The sequence below is a fragment of the Chelonia mydas genome, chromosome 25 (genome assembly GCF_015237465.2).
Source record: "Chelonia mydas isolate rCheMyd1 chromosome 25, rCheMyd1.pri.v2, whole genome shotgun sequence".
Taxonomy (NCBI): domain Eukaryota; kingdom Metazoa; phylum Chordata; order Testudines; family Cheloniidae; genus Chelonia; species Chelonia mydas.
In genome coordinates this window covers 12,118,428-12,142,951 of record NC_057858.1, presented here as the reverse complement: position 1 = coordinate 12,142,951, position 24,524 = coordinate 12,118,428, and the positions used below count along the sequence as shown (strand labels likewise).

General features: G+C 40.2%; 1 protein-coding gene and 2 non-coding genes across 11 annotated transcripts in view; 1 reads left to right on the top strand and 2 right to left on the bottom strand.

The window, feature by feature from the left end:
- Positions 1-609: 609 nt before the first annotated feature.
- Positions 610-683, bottom strand: TRNAN-GUU. Its single transcript has one exon. It is a non-coding gene; the product is annotated as a tRNA-Asn (tRNA).
- Positions 684-2,016: 1,333 nt separating this feature from the next.
- TRNAF-GAA lies at positions 2,017-2,089 on the top strand. The gene has a single exon. It is a non-coding gene; the product is annotated as a tRNA-Phe (tRNA).
- Positions 2,090-3,993: 1,904 nt separating this feature from the next.
- Positions 3,994-24,524, bottom strand: part of PWWP3A (PWWP domain containing 3A, DNA repair factor) — a 28,252-nt gene continuing 7,721 nt past the window's right edge. For 6 of the 9 annotated variants that reach the window (XM_037885550.2, XM_037885548.2, XM_037885549.2 and 3 more), the window contains 10 exons: positions 22,835-23,881; positions 20,360-20,485; positions 18,811-18,881; positions 17,254-17,333; positions 15,924-15,984; positions 13,770-13,845; positions 12,650-12,700; positions 10,094-10,521; positions 8,753-8,841; positions 3,994-6,933 (listed from right to left, as the gene is read on the bottom strand). In XM_037885550.2, the coding sequence (XP_037741478.1) occupies positions 6,846-6,933; positions 8,753-8,841; positions 10,094-10,521; positions 12,650-12,700; positions 13,770-13,845; positions 15,924-15,984; positions 17,254-17,333; positions 18,811-18,881; positions 20,360-20,485; positions 22,835-23,881 (2,117 nt within the window). In that variant the 3' untranslated portion in view covers positions 3,994-6,845. Of the gene's footprint in view, positions 6,934-8,752; positions 8,842-10,093; positions 10,522-12,649; positions 12,701-13,769; positions 13,846-15,923; positions 15,985-17,253; positions 17,334-18,810; positions 18,882-20,359; positions 20,486-20,688; positions 21,571-22,834; positions 23,882-24,524 lie in introns of those variants that run through there. The other 3 variants (XM_043535825.1, XM_043535822.1, XM_043535824.1) reach the window with 3 other exon arrangements.

The window sequence follows — 24,524 nt, the reverse complement described above, 5'->3', positions numbered from 1 at the left end:
TGAAAGTAGGGGTGTGTGTGTGAGACTGCAGGTAGGGGTGTGTGTGTGTGTGTGTGTGTGTGTGTGTGTGAAAGGAGGGAGGGGTGTGTCTGAAAGCAGGTAGGGGTGTGTGTGTGAAAGGAGAGGTGTGTGTGAAAGGAGGGAGGGGTGTGTGGGTGTGTGTGAAAGGCTGGCCGTGCAATTATTTGCATGGGGGGGGTGTTCAAAAGGTGAGGCCAGGATACATGGTGTGGACTCAGACCTGCAACGTGGGATGGCCAAGGGGCACAAAATACACGTGCTTGGTTCTCACTTGTCCCAGACACTTGCACAGTGTTTGTTTGCAGCGCAGACTGCGCACAGGATTGGTAAGGGGGGTGCAAAGGACACCCCCAGCTGCACTGACGTGTGTGTGTGTAAAGAAACACATTCTCCCTCCTTGCGTTGGGGCAGCTCTTGACTCCCTGCCTCTTCCCTCCCCCACGTAGTGTCCCACACACGCTCCCGTCCCCTGTCCTTCGGGAAGCGGATTTATTTCCTTTGCACAAGCCCCAGCTCCCCACTCGCAACCTGGGCCGCTCCCTCGCATCCCCCCACACCCAGCCTCTCGGGGGGTAAAAAGCAGGTCCGCGTCCCTGGGTGGGCTCGAACCACCAACCTTTCGGTTAACAGCCGAACGCGCTAACCGATTGCGCCACAGAGACCCGGCTGGCGGGACCGTCCCCGCAGCCCCCCACGCGCCGAACGCGCTGCCTGGCGCCGTGCCGGCCCCGGGCGGACTTTGTGCAGAACAAGGCGGCGGAAACGATCCCGGGGCGAGCGAGGACGGGAGGGGCTGGAGAAGGGACTGGCTGGCCGGATTCCCGCCCGATGCAGAGCCCCTGTGTTTGCACGGCTACAGCTCACGCTCCGCGGGGAAGGAGAAGAAACTTAGTTGTTTTTACATGTGCAGCGTTCCGATCAGCCGTGCAAAGCAGTTCGGGGCTACTTCCAGGGAGGGTGATGCCCTCAGGGGGCCTGGCCACGTGGCCCCTCCTAGTTCTTCCCCTTTGGGGTGAGCCTGATGGGGCCAGGGCCTCGTGCATCCCCTGGGCTTTAGCTTTGCGGGACGTTTGGACGCCTCCCCAAAGGGGGGGGGGTGCCTCTTGTGAAGCCAGGCTGAGATTCTGCTGCAAAGGGAGGAGATGGGCTTGCGACATTGTGAAATCCGCGGGGGGCACCTTCCCAGGAAGGGGGCCTTTGTGCTTGCGGGCGGGCACATCCCCAACACGGGCTGACTTTCGATACAACTTGCAGACAAAGCACGGGTGCAGCCGGTCCCAGGACGCTGTCTTAGGTGAGAGGGCCCATTGCAGCGGCTCCAGGTCCTCGTCTTGCAGCAGCTTGAGTGTCGGCAACCCCCTCTACCAGGGGGCAGGGCCAGTGGCCAGAACCCCAAGCTAGAATTTGATCTGATTAAAAAAAAAAAAAAAGCCCTCTGAGGGATTTGTGTTCACTCCCTCACAGTCCTGTGCTTTGCTCACCTGAGGAAGCCCGGATGACTGTCCCTCTTGCATCTTGAAAAGGAGTACTTGCGGCACCTCTTGCATCTGAGCAACCAGCATTTGCAAAGGAGTAAGGGCAGAAATATGGCCTACTTTCTGGGGGACATATTTCATATAGATAGCCACATTTTAGCCCCCCCTCCACGCACATCCGCTGCAATATGCTGCAATCTGCCTCTCTTCTCACCCACTTAATGAATCAGTAACAAGGTCAACCGTGCCGGAGTCATTCTAGTGGGGCAAAGGCGTATCTGCCCTGCATGTCTTCCCTGGACTGGCTTGGCCAGCGTCTTCCTCCGTTGTGTACAGCACTGCACACTGATAGCTGTCAAATCAAAGAAGGGAGGAAGTGGACCTCTGCATACATTGGCAATGGGCTAACCAAAGCACTCGATCAATACATGAACAAACACACTTTAAAGCCCCTTTAATAAAGCCTTAAACATCAATCTTCAATTTCAGGGTAAAGAGGAGAGAAAGAGGATCTCAACCAGCCGAAATAGCTCAGTTGGGAGAGCGTTAGACTGAAGATCTAAAGGTCCCTGGTTCGATCCCGGGTTTCGGCAGATGTTTTCCTTGGTCAGATGAGGTTAGTTTTAGCAGTTTCCATGTCGCCAGCATCAGCGTTAGGTTCCTGGCTTGTTTCAAAGCCCCACTGGCTTGCGGGGTATTCGCTTACAGCAAATGCAGCCCCCACTGAGCCATCGCATCACCTGCTGACCCCCAATATGTAAGTGGGAGCCAAGAGCCACTGTTGCAAATCTCCCTTTGAACTCTTACCTCTGCAACTAAGCAACTGGCTCAGGTTCACACCACACTCCACAGTGCATTTTATTTTTTTAACTAGAGAACCAGACAGGTGGAAGGATTTTACAAAAAATCTCCATACTCTCAAAACCTGTAACAATTAAGTGCCTCCCTCTCCCCAGTCTAAATCCCTTAGATCCCCCTCCCTAGAGGGCAGAAGCCCCTAGTTCCACAATTCTGCCACAGGGCAGAAGCCCAGTCCTGTAGGCAGGAATGTGGGGGGGAGGGCCCTCCAGGTGCCACACATTAACTGTAAACAAGCCACACCTGCCATAGACACTTATTTTAGATTAAGAGGGGCATATATTGATTGAGTGGACAGATTCCTGAACAGCATGACCACAGTGGGATTTATACAGGTTTGCATACTTTAGATAAAACAGTGCAATGTTCATTCAGATGAGGTTCTTGCAAGGATCAGCATTTTCTCTGAGAAATGTGTCTGATGGATGTAGCAGTAAGATGCTATTCTTCAAATGTGATATGCAACAGTACAGTATTTGGAGCTGCAGCTGGATAGGCAATAGTGCCTCTTTGTTCATTCTCATGCCCTGCAAAATGCTTCCTTCTATTTACAGAGTTAAAATTTCATTACCCAAAAGAACAGCTTAACAACTACAAAGCATGGAGTCTACACACACAAAATTTAACAGAACTTTCCTCCCTAGGATTTTGTCCATACATTGTTTAAATATGAAGGAATACACCATAGATGCATATCACTGAACTAGTTTAAGGAAGGGGAAAAGTATTTAGGGTGAGGACTTGTTTACATAGGGATATTTATCAACCTAGCTAACCTGGTTATAACTCCTCACCTAGACACTGTTCCAGAATAAGTGTGTCTTTTTCTGGTTTAATTTATGTTGCTTTGGAAGTGACAAGCTAAATCCCAAAGAGGGACTCGTGTCAGAAGAGCATTCACATTAGAAGTTACAATTATGCCAGTAAGTGTCTCCATGTAGCTTAGCCCTAAAGCACTGAACAAGATTCCATAAGCAGGGTTTCAAACGATTAAATTGTGCTGGGACAAAATCCACATCTGAGTTATTTGAAGGCCTGTTCTTATTACAGTTCTAAAGGGTAAATAGCCTACAATGAAATTTAAGTAAAACACATTGCCTTCAACATGTACACTAAAGTTATCAAAATATTATTAAAAATAATACTGTCGGGAGCTCTTATAAGGTTCAATTTAGACAAACGCATCACAAATACTTTTGGATGCTTACCCAAAACCCTCCATGGGTGAGAAATAAACACAGGCAGATACAAGTTAAACATTTTTTAAAAAATCACTTCACTCACAGAATATTGGAAGTGCTATTTTTAAACTGTACTGTACACCCAGCAGTGAGCTGGAGCCAGTTTGCACCGGTTCACGTGAACCGGTTGTTAAAGGGGTGGGCAAACTGTGGCCCATGGGCCACATGCGGGACCGTCCTTTCCGTCCTGCCTGAGCTCTCGGGCGGGGAAGCTTCCCTGAGAATTTGTACTCACCCAGCGGCACTCCGGGCCTTCGGTGGTGGGTCCTTCACTCGCTCTGGGCCTTCGGTGGCAGGCCCTTCAGTGCCACCGAAGACCGGGAGCGACTGAAGGAGCCGGTTCTTCAGGTTCTGCAGCTCATCACTGTGTACACCCCTATGAAGAACAAGCTACTGACTGAAATTTTTTGGTTACTCTGCTTTATTAAAAATTACAATACAGGTCACAGCTTTCTTATATTCACCCAGATGTTATCTTACAAGATAACAAAATATTTCAACACACATACTGTATCAAATGTCATTTAATGGTATTTGACATACCTATAGTTGGAAGAAAACAACCAAACAAACTTTCAGACAATACAAAATGCAGCTGGAAGTTTTTTGTAACGGAGAGCAATGGGTTACATCTGCTGTATCTGAAGCAACTGCATTTAAATGAAGCAGAAATAGTAAACCTTGGAGAGTTCGTGCCTCGTTAGGTACCAGTTTTAGTTGGTATTTAAGAAACTGAAGTCACACTACCATGAAAAGGTAAATACTGCACATAATGGAAAGTAAATATTATTGCATTAGGCAATATCAATCTGAATGTACTGTTACATTAAATACAATATCTTATCATGGGAATTCACAAAGATGGTCTTCAGATTTATCTGTACTTTACAGAAATGGTCTGTGCACTTTCTACAATGAGCGGAAAGTATTTATCATCTCAGTTTAGTTTACAGATCCAGTTAAGCCTTTGGATACATAAGTGCAGCACCCACTGAAGTCAATGACAGCCAAATGTGGATTTGAGTGCAGAATTTGGCCTCAATACCCATAAAAATAACAGTTTAAAAAAAAAAAAAAGCTATCCAGCCTTTGGTTTCTTGACGATAATAATGTTTAAATTTTGTTTTTAATATTTTCAGGGCTAAGTTGTGATAGGCACATATTAAAAATATAAGAAACTTCAACATGATGTACTACTTTAGGACAATCCATTCTTGGTTAACAAAGTGCAATTAGATTAGATATTACTACTAGTTTGTATTTAATAAAAGTCTTATGTTAGGATGCGATTAGAAGAGGAAAGGGGAAAAAATGAACATGGAAAAGAGTGTGATACATATAAATAAAGCATCAGAATTTTTGAGGTTCCTTCTCCTCAGACTGTAATTCAAGAACATGAGATATTAGAATTTCAGCTACTGTGGCATTGTTTGGAAGTCCCATAAACATTATGGCAACATTGATGAAAAGTGCATGTGTGGTTATGGTTTATTTCAGGAGGGGAAATGGGTACCACATTGTGATTTAAACCATTCCCTCCCTCCCCCCTTTCCCCTGACTTTAAGAGAGCTACGTCTGGTGTGGCCCATTATCTCTGGGAACAGTAGCTGCAGTAGTTTTTTTTGTTTATTTTTTAAAATCTCTCTTCTGAACATGAAGCTTGCACATTTTAAAGAGATAGCACCTAGCCTCAGAAATCTCCATCTATAATTAATGTCTGCCAAAGCAGCTTTCAAGACCTTTGCAGAGTTGAAGGTACATTTATATAACTGGCTTATAATTAAAGGTTTTATACCTTGACAAAAAAGTGTATATAAATTGCATTATCCCTTTTTCAAAAAGTTTTCATGAAAAGTAATATGAAAGAACATTTTAGTACAATATCCTTACATTCATTTGTTACATTCATGTTCTTAATACAAGGTCATTAAACCATATAAGGAGGATGGACTGTCAAGATACAGAGCACTTAGTGTCATTTGAAGAACTATTCAGATGAGTACAATATATATACACGCTAAATATCAATATGCCATTTTACATTCCATTTTCTCACAAGGAATTAGATTTGAAAAAAAATTAAGCTACAGCATTTAATTCCATATAAATCAAACTACACCTCAGTTCAGACTGTATACCACACCCCGATCAGAGATTCACACTACAAATAGAATATAAATAGCTAACCTTTTTGATTGGCTCTTCCCAAATTAAGAAGTATTTTGTCAATCAATCCTGATGTCAGCCAGCTTCACTGTAGGCCAGCCAACAGTAATCTGTTTGCAACACACTAATGAATTTATGATACCATGATGTGAGCTGCTTCTAATGCTGGCACAGTCCCAGAAGCATGCAGATTTGATTTTTCAATAGGTTAGACATAAAAATAACAAATGTGCCCCTAGAAACTGTGGTTTCATTAACCTACAATATGCTAAACATGACACTCATTGAATTTATTGCTTCATCTTTCTAAATGAGGTGAAGCTGGTCGTATTATAAAATAATTCTAGTGTGTTGGAATGCCTTCTCTTACACTAAAGTTCAAAGTTGCCCTCTTAACAGAACGAGAGCTTCTGTGTCTTGGGTTCTATTCATGGGTGGTATTTTTATTTCCCCACAGGTATATAAATTAAAGTAGAGCAAGGACAATCCACCTCTGATAATTTTAGAACAGGAAACCCAGTATATTTAGCAGTAATGAAACTACCAAAGAACACTTGGCTCTATAAAATCCTGTAACTCTACATTTCTGTCATCACAGGTTCCTCTGATAGCAGACCTTGGTTTCCAAGATATTCCGAAAGGCTAATCCACCCAAAATTAAATACAAACTACATGATTATGTCAAAAGCCTCACAAAGCATTTGCCATTTATCCTCTTAGATTGTTACTAAATGTACATTTCAAGTAAGGTAGGGTGACGTCAAGCTAACTGACTCGCAATACGTCCATAAAAATGTATATTGCATCTTTGTAAAATTAATTTTACAGGGAGTTCGGCATTAGATCACTCAGCGGAAAGCAATGAGCAGTTCCATAGAATAAAAAACAAACTTAAAAACAAGACAGAGAAGTACAACTGCATCTGAAAGAACACAGCACTCTGAAGACTCAGCATATTCACTAAAGAATATTTACATGTTGATAAAAAAGTAAAAATATTTCATTTTATACAAAAAAAATTGCTTTCTTCTCCATGATATACATTCAGCGCCAGCGCAGACTTTAAAGCTCCCTACCGCTGTTTCTATACGCTGTCTTCAGGGGCTAGGTCAGTCTTCAGCATCTCCAGTTTCTTTTTTTCTAGAATTTCTTTGTCAAATATTTCTCTTTCCCTGAAAGAAAAATCCAAACATTGCACTGAACTCCTACATTTAAAAATAAACTTACTTTCTTCTTTAAAACAAAAAACAAACAAAAAAACCCCAACACACACTATTGTCAGTAGGAATATTTCCAACATTTAATCATTTCAGCAGTTGGATAATGAAAGAAGTTTTAATTGTAAAGCTAAGTGGGCAAAGTACATTTTAAAAATGTAAGCATTTTGGAATATGAATCTGTTATTTTTGAACACCCACAATCTTGGGTCTTCATTTTGTCTAGAAGTTTGCATTTTCACCATAACAAAAACATCTAAACTAGTTTTTAAAATCAAAAACTGAATACAGTAGAACCTCAGAGTTACAAACACCGCAGGAATGGAGGTTGTTTGTAACTCTGAAACATTCATAGCTCTGAACAAAATGTTATGGTTGCTCTTTCAAAATGTTTACAAATGAACATTGACTTAATACAGCTTTGAAACTTTACTGTGCAGAAGAACAATGCTGCTTTTAACCACCTTAATTTAAATGAAACAAGCACAGAAACAGTTTCTTTACCTTGTCAATTTTTTTTTGTTTTTTTTTTAAATTTTCCCCTTTATTTTTCTAGTAGTTTACATTTAACAGTATCTGCTTTCCACGCCCCCTCCCCATCTCTGCTGCTGCCTGATTGCGTACTTCCGGTTCCAAATGAGGTGTGTGGTTGACTGGTCAGCTCATAATTCTGAGGTCCTACTGTACATGCACTAAGCAAAACTAACGGAGTCTCCATTTCCTTTTCATCTTCAAATTATTCCTTTGTATAGGTCACAACTGTGCTATATAAACAATGACTAGTATTATGCAGTAATCTTCTATGCACCAATTTAATTGGGTTTAGTTACTGTTGCTCAATATTTTACAATGGCTTCCATATCAGCCCCAAGGTAACCCTCAGATTAGGATTTTAGTAGTCTGATTTCTTCGTTTTTTGTGTGACCCATTACAAGAGTAATATACTTGCCAGCATTTAGACTTCACAGCATGTATGTTTCAAATTCCTATGTTCTTTTAAAAGCTTAGGCCAGATTCTCTCCTGCAACAATATACTTCTCATGTACTGAGTGTAAGCATGCACCATAGAGCCTGTTATGGCTACCTACTACTTAAGCTGTCATAAACTCAACTGAAATTAGAGCAGCCTATGGGCTGCTCTAACTTCAGACAGAGGGATATGGTCCCTAAAGTCCCACATGCCAGGAGAGAATTGGCCTGGGGAGACTCCATTCTATCCCCTCTCCATGCCACCCCAAACTCACTTCCTCCCCTGGTATGCCCCCTTATGCCAGAAGGAGGCTGGCAAAGGCACACTCCACCAGCATTATGTGAGTTAAGAATTCCCCTCTACCAACAGAATTCACAACTGGGCAGCTGCAGCCACATTACAACCTCTGAGTGCCACTCATGCAGCACAAAGGGGACTGAACTGGAGCAGAGACTAGCTTTTTTTTTTTTTTTTTTTTTTTTTTTTAAAGTAAGATGAAAAGCCAAATGCTAAGTTTTTTTAAGGAGTTACAATTTCTGACAAGTTTCCATGTTGGAATAGTCAACTCTTGCTTTAAATATGAATATACAGTAATATTGTTGCAAAAGCTGAGAGACGGCTGGAAAAGCCCACTTTTGTGACGATTTTACTGATTGAGAAAACAAGGTAAAACCTAATGAGTCTTATTTCCTTATGAACTGGAAGTTGGGGCTCTATGCTGATTTTTGTATGCAAAGATGGGTGAGAATCGGGCTAATTTCTAGGCAAAAAGTCTGACAAGTAAAATTCTGGTGACCACCATACCTTTTGCTGACAGATGGTCCCTTTATGTACTTTTCCTCTGCTTTCTTGTAGTCTATATCATCCACAGCAGAAATTGCATAAATGATTGCCTGTAAGAACAGAGTTTATTGATACTAGTGAAAAATTAAAGTTTAAATTATATGCACAATAATCTGAAAACAGCAATTGAAATGGTCTCAGCAGATGAACAAAATTCTGGAACAAGGTTTTACCTAATTTTGTAAAGTTCGCTCATCGTGCTTTTAGAAAAAGAGTGTTTATTTAAAGATATGAAATTCAGGAAAAGCTTTTCCTGTAACCCACCTGGAAGGATCTTTTTGTAGCCACAAGAGCTAGAAGTTTAAATTTTGTTTTTAAAAGAAATTTTAGTTTCTATAGAAGTTGGAAAAGATCCTTACAAGGATTTTTCATTTCTTTTTATAAGCTACATGACAGAAGTATTTAGAGTTTAGGAAAAGTAGTTTGTGTAATTTTCTAAAAATGCACAGATTGGAATAAAAGCATTTCAGAAAGGCAAATTATAATTAGCATACTGTGAGAAGCAGCCATTTTCCCTAAAAGTAACATTGTGACACCAGAAATACATGAGTCCAGAGAGATATTGTATAGTGCTCTTATTCCACATTAAGGCAAGTTTTGACAAACCATTACTGCTTGATATTTAAACTGGTGCTTACATAAGAAGTTTCAGAATAAATCAAGCTGGACAACTGTTTATAAATTGAGATAGAGCTGCCGTTATGCTGGTGTGCATACTCACTTTTCAACAAGATAACACCAGCAGGAGGCGCATAATGCTAATTTGGAACTTTATTTTCAAAGAGTATTTAAAAACATATACATGTTTGCTTTCAGATTGCTGTGCTGAACCAAATGGACACCTTTGACCTCCCAAGGCTGAGCCACATACACATGGTTTAATAATAAATACATAAATATAATAATAATAAAAAAGGGTCAAGCTTTTAATCTTAAAAAGAAAAGGAGGACTTGTGGCACCTTAGAGACTAACCAACTTATTTGAGCATAATCTTTCGTGAGCGACAGCTCACTTCATCGGATGCATTCAGTGACGAAAGCTTATGCTCAAATAAATTGGTTAGTCTCTAAGGTGCCACAAGTACTCCTTTTCTTTTTGCGAATACAGACTAACACGGCTGCCACTCTGAAACCTTTTAATCTTAGTTGCCTAAATCCAGAGTTAGGCACTTAATCTGAAGAACCCAAGATTAAAAACTGGGCCCATGAATTTTAACTTGTCTTGCTCAAATGTCACTCAATGACTGGAGAACATTCAGCAAGTCTCTGAACCAAGGTCAAACAGTAAAGATGTTCACTTACTTCAGGCAAAAGGACATCCAAAATAAATTTTATTCTATCACCATTTTTTACATCCAGCTTCCTGGTATCTATTTCATGACAGACTTCTTGCAAATAATTCACCACAAGGTCCAACTGTTCTTCATCCTCCAGGTAGGTCTCACAGGTCATATACTGACTTGAATTCAAAAATTCTCTCAGCCACCTGGACTGCTTTTTGCTTTTCAAAATAGCCAAAAGATGCTCCTCTGCCCCCTTTGTCTTCACTATGAAGTCAACTATCTTTAAGTTGGCTTTGTCTCTGGCGGCCCTCATTCTATCAGGAAGAACTTTCTTGGAGGGTTTGATAGGTGTAGTTTCTGACAAAGAGTCTTCAAGGTCTTCCTCTGCTACGATTGGGAAGGTCATTTGTATTTTACCTTGATTAACTTCTTTTCTAACTGGATAGCCTGAAAGAAAGGCCAGCCTTAAAGTAAGTGCATCCAAATACGTTGCAGATAAGAAAAATAAAATGTTTTTGATTCAGAAAGAGAAACCTTTACTATGCCAGAAAAGAAACTAAAGAATTGAAATTTGGATAGAAGTGGTTTTGAAATGTATTTGTTCTCAGAACATAGGAGTTCCCATGCTGAAGTGGGCCACTGGTTGCTCTAATGTGGCATCAGGTCTTCATTGGCAGCCAATGTCTGATTGACAAAGAATGAAGGCACTCCATAATGCACACTACTATTTGTGCAATTCTGGATGACAGTGAGATTGGGCCGAGTGAAGTAAAAAAAGAAAAAATCAAACAGGAAAAATTCCTGCCTAGCGCTTATACCCATCAGTTTATTCCTTGAAGAGCGACAACAGAGGTCTTCTCTAACTATGATCTATCTTGTGTATTAAATTCATTATCATTTGCTGGTGTATAGTGCTGAATACACTCAGTGAGATACAGATAAGGAGTCTTTGCCTCAAAATGCTTTCTGTCCAAAAGACAGACAGCTGATCAGAGGCACTGCAAGAACCCTGAAGGAGTTAACTTACATTTTATCTCCATCCTGGTCACTACAGTAGTAGATTTGACCAACTCACCAAATACCTTGTAATACGGCATGTTTAGGACGAAGTCTGTTCAAGTGAGGACAGGATTACCAGGGGATAGAGGTGGAAGAAAAATGCAGCCAGGTTGTTAGCTATATGTAATTTTACAGAGTCTATTAAAAACAGGCTAAATTATGCCAGTCATTACATCTGGTCTAAAACAAGCCGAGCCATGCCCAGGAAAATAAGCCAGTGCACAGAAGACGTGGCATTTTGCTGGAAAGCAGCACAGTCGTCAGGACAGCCACAGCAGCTGAGGAGGAAAGAAGAACGATTGGCGCCATGCCAGTGGCAGAAATGAAGAGTGTCCAGGAAACGAGAAGAGAACTTATCACCCAGAACTGTAGCCAGGCCTAGGAACAGAAACCTCTCCTAAAAGAGACCAACAGCCATCTTTGGCATGAGTCAGGCAGCACCTCCACCTTAATCTGTATATCAGATAAAACGACGCTTACACCCCTCATTGTCATCTGCAGGCTTAGTGCATCCCTCTTTTCCATATCATGCTATAGTCCGCGTTCGGGACTGTTTGCAGGAAAAGATCAGTTTTGACAAGTTTCAAAAAACAGGTTGTTTTGCGGTCAAAATGATTTTTTGTTTTGAAATTTAAGTTAATTTATAGGAAAAAATAAAGGTCAAAATCAAAATGTTTTGATTTCCCTTCCGATTTTACCCCCCCACCCCCAATTTTCAATTTTCCAAAAAGTTTAAGATTTATGTTTTGTCCCAATTCAAGATGGGAAAGTTTTCAAAATCTTAAAAATTCTCAAGAGACAGGAAAACTGTTTCCTGCCCAATTTGACATCGAATGCCTCCCCTCCCCCTGAATGCTTCTCTTGATCCCACTTTCTAACATCCCAACTCAATGCTTTGAAGACTTGATGCTTTCTCTGTATCCTGAATAGTTGGAGTGCTGGGCCCTGCTTAAGCCTGATCCTCACTTCCTTATTTTGGCAGCAGAATGGGACCAACCCTCAGCTCACCCGTTTTTTACACCTGTTCTCCCTCCCAGCTCACTGTGAAGACACAAGCACTATCTACAAACACATGGTGCTGGTACCTTGCCAACCATTCACACTGTGTCAAATAAGGGAAAGCTCCCCAGGTCTTAGCAACTGTCTTGAGGAAAAAAAAAAAAGAGTAGTATGGATTTCACCCTGTCCCATCTCTTTTTCTCTGGGGGCTGCACTGATGGGAGGAGATGAAGGCAACTAGTTATTTCTGATCTGACAATATGAAACAACTGTTATTCATTTGCATGAGCACGGAAAAACACGTGCTATAAAAACTAAGATATTTTCATTGCCAAAATTAAAAGGCAAGTTAACAGCAAAATTTTTAGGCATCCCTGAAGTATGTTGTCAGAAAAACTCAGTTATGGAGTTGGAAATCCTAACTGCAAGCATTTGGTAGACTAATATGTAGGAAGCTATCTACACTGGCTGACATGGACAGGAGGAAAAAACCCAGCCTCACTATGGAAATACTTACTGATGTCATCAGCACAGTATTCCAAGAAGGATCCTGTAAAAGAACGACAACCTGAAAAAAAAAAAAAAAAAAAAAGAAAGAACTTTTATCAACCCAATTAGAATCTCTGAAAACAAAAAAGTTTGAGATTTTCTACGCAAAGACTGCACCTGAAGAAACTTTACAGCTTTTAGGCAAATATCCTACATTTAAGGTGCTGTAATCAAGACATGATTCAACCATTAAAATACCTTAGTGCAACAGGCATGCAGAGTGAAAATTTTAAAACAGAGAAGCCACTTAAAGATGTCCTGCACAGATAAAGTGCCAATATTTATCAGGTGAACATTTCCAAGCTATGAAGGGTATTCAGCACATTATCTAAACACCACATTGCCCATAATTCAGCACCTTTCAACTGAGCATTTCAAAGCCTAAATGTTGACCTGTTTGAAGGTGTGGCGCAAGGGTCTAATGCCAGAACCGACAGCCAGGAACACCCGAGTTCCAATCCCAGTTTGTAGGGCAACTCTTTCGGCCATGAGCATGTCACTTGCCTCAGCTTCTTCCTCATCAATCAGATGGGAAAACCTACTTTTTAAAGAGGCACTCTGAAGATTTGTCAGTCTCTAATGCACTGTGTAAATATTGATTATTTTTTCAGTTTCCATAGCATCCAGCCCACAGCAGGTGGCCCCTGTGAAGCCCACAATGCACGGTGCTACAAAATTAGAGCGACTACAGAACCCCTTGCACAGCTAACTCGTAACTGCGGTGAGGGGAGCAGAACAGGAATATGTTTTTTGTCTTTGAACATTTTCTCTTGCAGACTTTATATAATATATAAACTAGAAAAGCAGGTGTATACGTTTCTTCTGAGGATTCAAAGCACATTGAAAATATTGATTAATGAAGACTCAGCATCCAATGAGGTATAATTATCACATAGGTGGGAAAACCGAGGCACAAAAAGGAAGAGTTAACTTCAGCCTGCAATAAATCCCAGGTCTCAAGTCTTCTACTCTACCACAATGTCCTGTAAGTATAAAGGCCTCAGCTACACTGGATCTAAAGAAAGACAATATTGCGATAGATATATACTAGAATGGACATGGTTGACAGCCTTGACGCATTTGCTTACCTACTCTAATTCTGTAGTCAGCAATCAATTCAATGCACCACTCAATTTCCTGGCTGTAGTCCTCTTTGGCCTTGTCCTACAATAAAAAAAGTCAAAAGGTTGGATTTAAACTGAATAATTCTCTCTCTCTCGACCAATCAAAAAATAATGCAGGGATGTTTTGTCAGTGTTTTTCTGCAACAGAGTAGTGTGTCCATTTGCCATCATAAAATGGATAAGTCTTGCTTATGAAATTGCTTGTTTCAATTTCCAAGGGAGAAATGGTTCCCAAGTTTTTGGACTGCATTATAGAGGAATCTGAAGATTTCTTAAGGCTTGCAGAAGTGCAAGCTAACTTTGGCTGAGTTTTGATCTCTGCCATCCTGCAATTAGCACAGAAGTAATTAGATTTTTAAATGAGTATGGTTCCACACGTTACTCAGATTTGAACACCTGCCCCATTTAGGGTTAGGGTTACTGTTGGAAGCTGGTGAACATTCAAAACAAGTCATCTTCTGGGAGTCCAGTCACACTGGGAAGTTGGCTGTAGAATGCATTCTGTTTGACAGCCCAGACAGAATGGTTGTAGGAGCCTGAGCACTCTTCCCCCTCACAAAGAGCAAGCTTTACTTTATACACTCCAAACCAGCCAACTACATTAACTGACTGACAGAAAATAGCATCCACATCTCCCTGTTTCGCAGAATGTACACAACACCCACAATTCGGTCCATTGGTTGGTCTCCAGCCTTGTAAACATACATTCCTTCCCCACTTGCTTGTAGCTGCAGGTTTCCCTCTGCCAGAGCTCACAGGTGAACCGAGATATCTGTTCTAGGTCAAAGGGCATTTGAAGTACATCTTACTCAGCATCAGCTGGGAGAGAGCATGGCTTGCAGTTCCAATGCAGAGGGATTAATTTTGTCTATTACATAGTGTAACAGCCATTTGATCCATATGGCTGTGAGCTTTATCAGTAAATATAATCCAATAATTTTATCCCTTTAAAATGGTTAAAATACATTTCAGAAATCTATAAGCTTTCAATGTAGACTAAAAAGAGTACATACTATTATGAACCCATTTCAAAGATATAGAAAACCCTACTGAAATCAATGCACTTTGTATACTAGTACACAATCCACAAATACACATGCTAGAAGACACTAAGAAAAACATTTATAGTGAATATAATGTAGCTCATCTTACATGTTAGACATTTATGAGAGAACTCAGTCCTCATTGAATAAATACAAAATATTAAGTACTTTTAAAATACTAAAAACCTGAAGATAATCCAAATACAAATTTTTTGAGAAAGTAATTTGGAGAGTCTTTTGGATTATTTGCCTATGGATTCTTTCTGGTCTTCACAATGCTTTTGGCACTTGTCTTTTTAAGGTTTGATTTGAATTTTGAAAACCTAAAACTAATTTCAATGAAAATGCAAATGCAAATGCTCAGGAACAGAAGCAGCACTGTGCTGCTGTAACAAGCTGGAACTTCAGCTCTGTCTCACAAGTATGCTCTAGTTGGGCAAAAATTTATGTACCTACTAACGGAGCATTTATGACTTACCAAACTACCACCCGTTTAGACAGTTTCAAGCAGAAACTCCTTTAGGCCTGGTCTATGCTAGGAAACTAACCAGTTGTAGACAATATCTATAAGCAGTACTGAAGTGAGTTTAACTCCCAGTGTAGAAAGGACAACACTGTTTTCAGCACTGTTACAGAAATTGTTACGCTTTCTGTAATGCGTGCTGAATGGTTTTGTCCTAAGACGACAGTTAAAGGAAGCCAGTTGCTCACCGCTGTTAGCTATGGATTACCTTGCAAGTACAGGCACTTAGACAGCTGTGAGCTTGGAAGCAGTAAGTCAAACAAAAACCAGTTCTAGAGACTGTCCGAGGTACCCACCCTCCAATGCACCCTCCATTTTGAAAGATGTATCATGCCTTGAATATCTACATTCAATTACTTTGTTCAAGATTACATTCCAGCTGGAAAAGGTTATACGAACAATAGATTTGAAAAAAAGGCAAGATATATTTGCATGAAATTGTATTATGGAATAAAGAACCAATTAAGGCCAATAAGCAGGGATTCAGTTTTAAGGTAATGATATCATATACTGAAGAAAAATGTGAAGTCTGCTTCTTATTACTGTACTTACTATTAGCTTCTGCTTTTCTTTACAGTCAAAGTGCTTTAGATTTCTGAGACCTATAGAGAAACTTCATGGAGGAAAAAAAAGAGGAACATAGTTAGTGCATACAGACAAGCTTAGATTCTCACCCCACATCCCCCCGAATTCTACATCTTTCTGCAGGTTAGGTTCCATAACTAGTTTAAGAATAGTATTTGTACTAGTTTTAATTCTTACGAGCTACCAGTTCATATTCAAGGAACTGTTTGATACTAAATTGGGTAAGGCACAAGACAACAGAACAACTGATTCAGGAGTGACATTGATGAGCTTTGAGGGAAACTATGTCCAGTGGTCTTCGGCTACAGAGATAAAGATGGTCACATGAAGACTGAAGTACAAGTTTAAAGTTGCTTTGCAGACTTAAGCTAACCCATAAGGACAGTGTTACGAATTATACCTGATAGGACACACACACAACTGCTGCGAATTATACCTGGTAGGTCACGCACAATTGAATCTAGGCTGAGGCACATAAACAAAGTCCACAACTGCAGAGTTCCCAAAAAACACCAAGTTTATTACGCTCGAGCGTGGTGCCCCCCTGCTAGACAGGAGGGGACCCTGAATACAGATTATACAAAGGTTATATACCTCTTAGCAAAGCATGTTGCCCTCGTGCATCGGAAACCTTAGCCAATAAACAAACCCTTTTCTTATCTACCACCTATCCCTGCTTGGTGCATTCCTCGTGCTAAACTAGTATGTTAATTACACAGCATGATCCTAAAGCGATGAATCAGGATGGGAGGCCTCAGATCAAAGGCCAGGAGATAGGGAGTTAGAGACAGACAAAGAACAGATACCGGGAGTCAAGGCAGGCTGGAGACAAGGAGGAGGATTTTCACAGGAATGCAGTATCTAAGAAACACTCCTCCTGGTGCATGATGTGCTTGCTTTTAGACAATGGTGGGCCCCAAACCAAAATGGAGTCACACGTGCTAACTTTTCCTTAACAGGCACATCCACCTTTACAAAACCGCACATGTCGAGTGTATGTATGATCTGCAACACACTGAACAAAAGTTTGATAAAACGCATGCATATTTTAAGGGGTGGGATGAGGAAGACCTCTCGAGGTTGCTGGTGGTTGTAACAGGATTCCGTGGTGGACATGCCATTAACAGCTAAGAGCTACTTTATGCCAACTCAAAACCAGAACGACTGGCTGCGCTGTGCTTCAGTACTAGCAGAAGGAATTCTGTTCACATTGCCTCTGCTACCCTGGTTGTTAAGGCTCTTAGCACAATTCTAACAAATGTTAAGTGAAGTTCGGAAGCTAATCAACAAACTATACCCCTTTGCCGTCTTGCCGTTCATGCCCGCTTCTATCAGCCGCACATTTGCTTTTTTATATTTCCGTGTCACTCTTTTTATCTGTTGAAAATATAAAGACAAGTTAACATCCTAGAAACCTGACTGCTTATAAAGCAAATCACATTATTTCCAGCTGCATTTTCATATGTTGCTCCACGTACCGTTGCAGAAAACGGACATTGAGAGTCAAGTTTAATCTAACAGGCAAACAAATAAAGCGAATAAAATTGGTACACTAAGAACAGCATGCGTGCACATGGCCGTGTTAGTGGCTTGATGATGCAATAAGGGAATAAATTCAAATAAAGTAAAACAAATTGCCGCACACTGGAAAAAAGCGAAGTAGCATGATCAAAACAAATTTACAGATTATAGACAAGAATATCTGATAAAGCAGAGTTAATTCATCTTTGGATTCTACCTGTGAACACTGTATTATGATGTACATTAATCATTCTTCCCTATCCAGGACAGAGTAATGCGTGTTCACAGCCACAAGAGGGACCACTTTGCTGGCTGTCCTGACAGGTAGCAACATAATACAAAGCAATGAATAAGGAGGAACTCATGAGAGTTTACTACCTAATAGAATGGGTTTCAGTGGAGAATTTATTATGTATTACAAAGCTCTTTGAGTGATTATCACCTTCTACACTGGAATCTGTAGCAAGTGCTCTCTCTTTAGACACCAGACTTGCAGCTACACACTTCAACAAGCATGTCATCCTTAACATCTGTGTCTTACTTAAAAGGTGACTGTGATGGGTTCCCAGTGAGGTTTGAAAAGGAAAAATATTGGTCTTGTGCCCTTTTTTCTACTTTCTAGGGTTTAAAGATCGCATCAAGAGATTTTCCAAAAAACCATTTTTTGCCCCTGCTCGTTTTTTACATCCAAAATACAGGTTCTCTCTAACCCAAAATATTATAGTGATTAGAGAATGAGGGAAACATCACAAGAATCAAGACAGATGAGCAATTTAGCAAGACACTGATTTTTAATCAGGGGGATAAAGCTTTGGGGCGTGGGTTGTTTTTCATTAAAAAATATTAAATTCAAATGCCTAATGAGCACTTTGAATCTATGAGACATTTTTTGTCCAAAACCCTGGTTTTTCAGTGGAACTAAGCACTAAGACATTTTAGATACTACCTTTCTCCACACACCCCCAAAAGATATTCTTCCAGCTAAACTAGAGAAGTCAAGACATTGAAGTTCCTGATATTTTAAAAGGTAAAAATCAAAAGAAAAGTAAAAACCTTTAAATGCCTTTTATGCATAAAAATCCTTCACAGTTCATCTAACCAGCTCAGATCTGCACCGCACACCTTGCCATGTGAAAGCAAAATCTATTCTGCTTTCAGGTAGCCATTGTTTTTAAATGTTGTTCAAAGTAACACACCACAGGGAGGAGTGCTAAGTGTTCTCAACTTATCCTGAAGTCAGTGAGGGCTGAAGATACTCAATACAGCCATACAGGATTTCAGAATCAGACCCTCGGATCCCATTTTCAAAAAAGTAGTAAGATGCTGTTCTTACCACTGCTGGCCAATATGGATATCTTGGCAATTTGCACCAGACCAACATCCCCGGTTCAATTGAACATGGTTCTACAGCACAAAAATAAAAGTTAACTGGACTACATAATTAGACAAGTGTAATATTTACATAGCATCATTGATGTTCAAACAAGTAAGACGAGGTCCCTGAACTACAACCTCAAGTTACGCTAAGAAACAAGGGTCCCTTTGTGCTAGGCATTGTACACAATACATAAAATGACTGTCCCTGCCCCAGAGATCTTATAATCTCAGTATCTCCATTAGTCTCCTAGGAACACAGGAATTGCAAAACTGGATCAAACTCATGGTCCATCTAGTCCAGTGTCCTCTCCAACAGTGGCCAGTGCCAGATGCTTCAGAGGAACATGCAAGCAACCCTGCAGCTGGCAAATATGAAATAATCTGCCCTCCATGACAATCTCAATGCAATCCCAAATAGGTAGAGATTAGCGGCAGGTCTTAAGACATTCTATTAGCATTAACTATAACAATCCTGGATAGTTTTGTTATCCAGATAAGTGCAATCCCTCTTGGGACCCTGGTAAGTTTTTTAGCCTTGACAACATTCTGTGGCAACAAGTTCCACAGTCTAATTATGTGTTCTGTGGGGAAAAAAATCCTTTTATTGAAACTGAAATATAACAAATTCATATCCATTAGCTGTTCCCTTGTTCCTGTGTTATGAGACAAGGAGAACAGAAGCTCCTGAGCTAGTCTCTACACTATGTTGTTATCACCATGTCCTTTTGTCATTATCCCCTTTTTAAGGTAAACCAGCCCCATCTTTTCCATCTCTATTTGTACAAGAGTTTTTTCCATGGCCTAATCATTCTCATCATCCTTCTTTTAACCCCTAATAAGGATATTGCTAGAATTAGTAAGATAGGGTAACAAGTACCACATATAGTATTCAAGAGGAGTGCGCACCACTGATTTATATAATGGCATAATAATTTTTTGGAGTGTCCTCCAACATGGATCAGACAGAGAAAAAGATTTGGTGAAGGTGAATGAGGGAGCCAAAGAGACAAGGATAGAAGTTTTTGTGAACTATGCCTAGAGGGAAGCAAGAGTGGTGTGACAGGGTGCGAAGTGGATACTTCTAGTTCCATGTTGGGACTGGATAGCATACACATCCCCTGACATTCACCCACACCTGGCGTGAGAGGGGAGAAAGACAAGTCATCACATCATAGCGGCTCTTTCCAAAGACTACTGTAGTACTGGTAAAAGGAATTGACTGTCAGAGGCCTGAAGGAAACCCATGTTTCTGGGAGCAGAGACATAAGACAACATGACCTGAGGATATTCCTTTAAGAGGAGTTTGCATGCAGCTTCTAGAGCTGTGCATGAACATGCTGCCACACTCAAATGAACAAAATGACATTCGCAGTTTCTAACAAGAACAAGTCTAATGAATAAAAACATTTATGTTTGTTACCAAGGTATTAGTAAACAAAGTCTAAATCATATTTAAGTCTTCAATGACTCTAAGGCTCACAGAAATAGTTACATTCTCTTCTTACCTTGACGTAAAAGAATACTAGGAAGCTCTTCATCTTCTTCTTCTTCCTCCTCATCTACCAAAGTTGTATCGAGAGAGATATCTCCTGGAGAGCTAAACTTCAAAGACAGATCAGAGGATTCCAATCCTGTAAGTGAAGTGAGAAGAATTGTTTTATCATAATTTTTTTCTGGTCGAGCGAGGTATCTTAATTTGAAAAATATCCCAATAGTATTTTGAATTACAGAGTTCATTACATCTAGTAAGCTATGACAATTTGCCATTGTGCATTCTAACTTAAGCACACTGACAACTCCATTTGATTTTAATGGAGTTACTTCAAACTTACCCTGATGTAAAATCAGAATCTGGCCAGTGAATACAGAGTTAAGAGCCTAAGAAATTAGGAAGAGGAGAGAAGCAGGACTTCTGTAAATAAGTGTCTGGAAACAATAAGGATCTTTAAAAAAAGAAGGGGGGTGGGGAAGAGACTTCTGCTAGGGTAGAATCCTTATGACTTAGAGAAAGGGAGAAAGTCAAAAGGTTGCATGGACTGCCTGAATTGAAGGAAACAATATAATACATTTTAGACAGACAAGCTAGTAGCAGTATTGAGTACTGGAGAAATAATTATTCAAATATAAAATGATACACATGAATTAGTTCACAAGTATTTAGCCATATTTTACAGGGTGGCTTGCCCTTGGGCTAGAGAGCCTGGGGCCAAGCCAACCCTGATTACACAATAAGCCCTACCTGAGGGGAATAAGGCAATTCCATATGAAGGGCAGAAGGTGGCTGCAGTCAGGGGGAAGCTCAGAAGACTGCAGAGGAGCTCCTGCAGGGAAGACCCTGAGACCAAGGGAATTGCTCCAGCTAGGAAGAACTGGGAGTAGCCTGCAAAGGCAGAAGGGATTCTGACCAACCAGGGGAGTTTTGGCTGTAACCAGATAAAGGCTGGAGAGACAACTTTTGCATTTAGTTTTGAAACTTTAAGTTAATATATTAAACCCTACAGAAGGCAGTGGTGACCAGACTGGAAAAACCTTGTGCGGAGTTGTTTGGGGATCCAAGAAGGGAAACTGAGGTGAGGGACTGCATGCTGGGCTGCCCTGAGGCCATAGGGGATGCGATGAAGTGGCTACTCGTCTGCATCATATGATTCCACTAAGCCACACAACAGGATCTACACAGATTAATCCATAAGTAAGAAGTTCAGTGTTGTCCCACACACTGGAAAAAAATAAGAATATATTTGTAGATATGGTACTAGCCTGCTTCTTTGCACAGTATGAAAATAAAGAAAGCAGCAAGCTATGGCTTGGCTTTGACTAAGACTGAGTCTTTGAAAAAATGTAGTGGCAAGGAAGCATCTAAACACTTGTTACTAATTTAATTGACTTCGTAATTTGAAATAGAACAAATTAGCAAGAACAATTGATGCTCTTTAGAACAGTGAATTTGGGGAAAAAGGAAATCAAACAAGATACAAAAGAGCAGTAAGAGAGGCAAGGTGTGAAACTGACTACTCAAAATACAAGTATTGCCAAAGATTATCTGCCTCCTTATAACAATACACTTGTCAATGGATGTAGAAATTGTAGATATTCAAGTAGTAAAACATCAAGCCAAGGTCAAACGATGAAGGAGACTGAAGCCAAGAATTAACACTGGAGAATTACAGGAGGAATCAACAAGGCATTAAAATACAAGCTTGTGCAATTTTCATGTGAACTGTTCAGCGAAGGAACCAGAACCCCTAAAAAGTGTGCTAAGAAACTTATCAGTTATTATTAGAATGCTGAAGAGCAGGAAAAATCCTACCAATTAATGGAAGGTTTGCAAGTTTCCACTATATTTCTTAGTAACATTGAACTGCAAAATAGGCAGATGATAATCTGGCAGTGCACAAAAAGTTAAAACATTTAGTAAAGCGGAAATGATATGTTATGGGTACTGTAAAGATGCTCATTGTCCCCCCACACTAACATCTTGTTAGTAGAGAGAGCCAATGATTATACTACTGTATAATGTTTCTCTAAACAAAAGCTCACTGTTGTAATGATTATTGTATAGAATATTTACATGGATAGGATTTGTAAAAACTTCCTAAATGAAGAGTTTAATAAAAAACAAAAATAAAATTTAGTAAATCACATCTAGTACTGGTAAATTGTTCTGTATCGTAACTCTCAACCCAAAGCATTGTTGGAATGCAGAAACTGTTGAACTGTCCATCTCACTGAGCAATTCTGAAATTTCCCAAACAGGGAAATATCTTCCTTCTAGCCAATATGACTGAACAGTTTCCACATCTTTTTTTAAAAAAAAAAAAAAAAAAAAAGGTCAGAGGGACTGGCCATGATGGACTTTAGTATAAAATGAGTATTCAGAGAATCCCTTCCCCAAGATATTGCAACTTCCCACAAAAATAGATAAGCAATATTTGAAAATCAAATGACATAAAAGTCCTAGTTCCCCCAATGAAATACTTTACCTTCTTCGTCTTCATCAAAATCAGGTAGCTGACAGTTTTTAGCTTTATTCACAGGACTGTGTGAAGTATCCTTATTCTCCTCTTTTTTAAACTCAGAAAGAGGGCTATCAGAATACTTTTTGTGTTTAGAAGCCCCAGATAAAGGTTCATAGCAACTTATGCATCCCCCTTTTCTGTGCAGAGGTGAAACTGCAGTAGTCCTTTGTTTCCAGCTAACACACTTTGAATTCACAGGCTTTTTGCTCCCATCTAACATTTTATATTTCCTTGCAGGAGCGTCTCTCTCTTCACTGATGTGACTCTCTAATTCAGGTGAGGTACTTGTAATAGAAAAATCCAGAAATCTCTTTTTGGGCAGACCCCTAACATTTGGCCTTGTTCCAGCAGATATTAACATAGTAGAATTGCAGAAAGCAGATACTGGGGTACTCTCTCTAACAAAAACATGTTCTGAATCATCTGGAAATTTAGTGCTAAGAGATGAGGGTTCGCCTGCATCTCTTGGTCTCTTTCTTCCTTTCTTACTTTTCTCATTCTCTTTTAGCAAAAGTGATGAGCTTTTTCCTGTTTTCGACTTTGGCAACAATTTGGATTTTACTTTTTTCTGTTTAGTTAATGTTTTTACTTTTGATTTAGATGTCTTGCAATGCTGGCCTTCTGACCTCCACGTGCTAGAAAAGTCCCCAGATTTAGATACTGACGATTTTGTTCTGTTTCCACACGTTTTAGCTGTCTCCTTGGAACTGAGCCGACATTTTTGTTTGGTTTTTTTTGTATCAGTTTGTGGGCTGGGTGTCTTTTGTTCCCTTTTTTTCTTCAAGGTCTCACCCCCTTCCAATTCTATTTTTGGGGGAGATATTGGACACCTAGTCACAGGAGGAGATAATGAAGTTCTTATTTTCTTTTCTTTCTGGGCTGATCGAGTAGTTCGTCCCTCAACTGAAGGCCTTACTTGTTTTGGAGAGGCACTCAAAATATCTAGAGCGATTTTAAGAGCCTTGCGATACTTCAGTTCTTCCACAGCGTGACTAGGTTTATTCCTCTGGTCTGTTGAAAGAGGCATGCAAGAAGTTATGACAACTTTTCCTTTGTGTATTAAAAATATGATGCACTGTTTTTATAGTACCTCTTGCACAGTGCATCACAGAATGAATGGCAAAAAGCACCATTAGTTTTAAAGGAAGACAGTAAGTAAATGCGAACAAAAAGGCTCATGTTTCTCAGATTACAAATTTGAAATAGACTTGTACAGGTTATAAACACATCCTGGCAAAGATTCTCTGTTATGTCTCCGACGGTGCAGCACAGAAAGCCTAGCACAGGGGAAGGAAAAGCAAAATTGAATAAAAGAGCATATAACTAAACTGCTACCAAAATGGTCATCAGATCATTTTCCACAAGCAGATTTGAGATGCCAACTAAATGAAGCAATCTGGAAACCCATAAGGAAAATGATTCACAGGCATTAAGGCCAGTAGAGACCATTACAATCTTCTAGTCTGATCTCCTGCGTAACAAAGGCCAAAGAACCTCGCTCAGTAAACTGTGCACCAAGGCCATAACTTCTGATTAAACTTTATAGCATCTCTTTCCTAAAGATACACAGTCCTGATTTAAAGACTTCAGATTATGAAGACTCCACAACATCCCTAGGTAAAGTGTTCCAATGGTGAATTACACTCACAGTTAA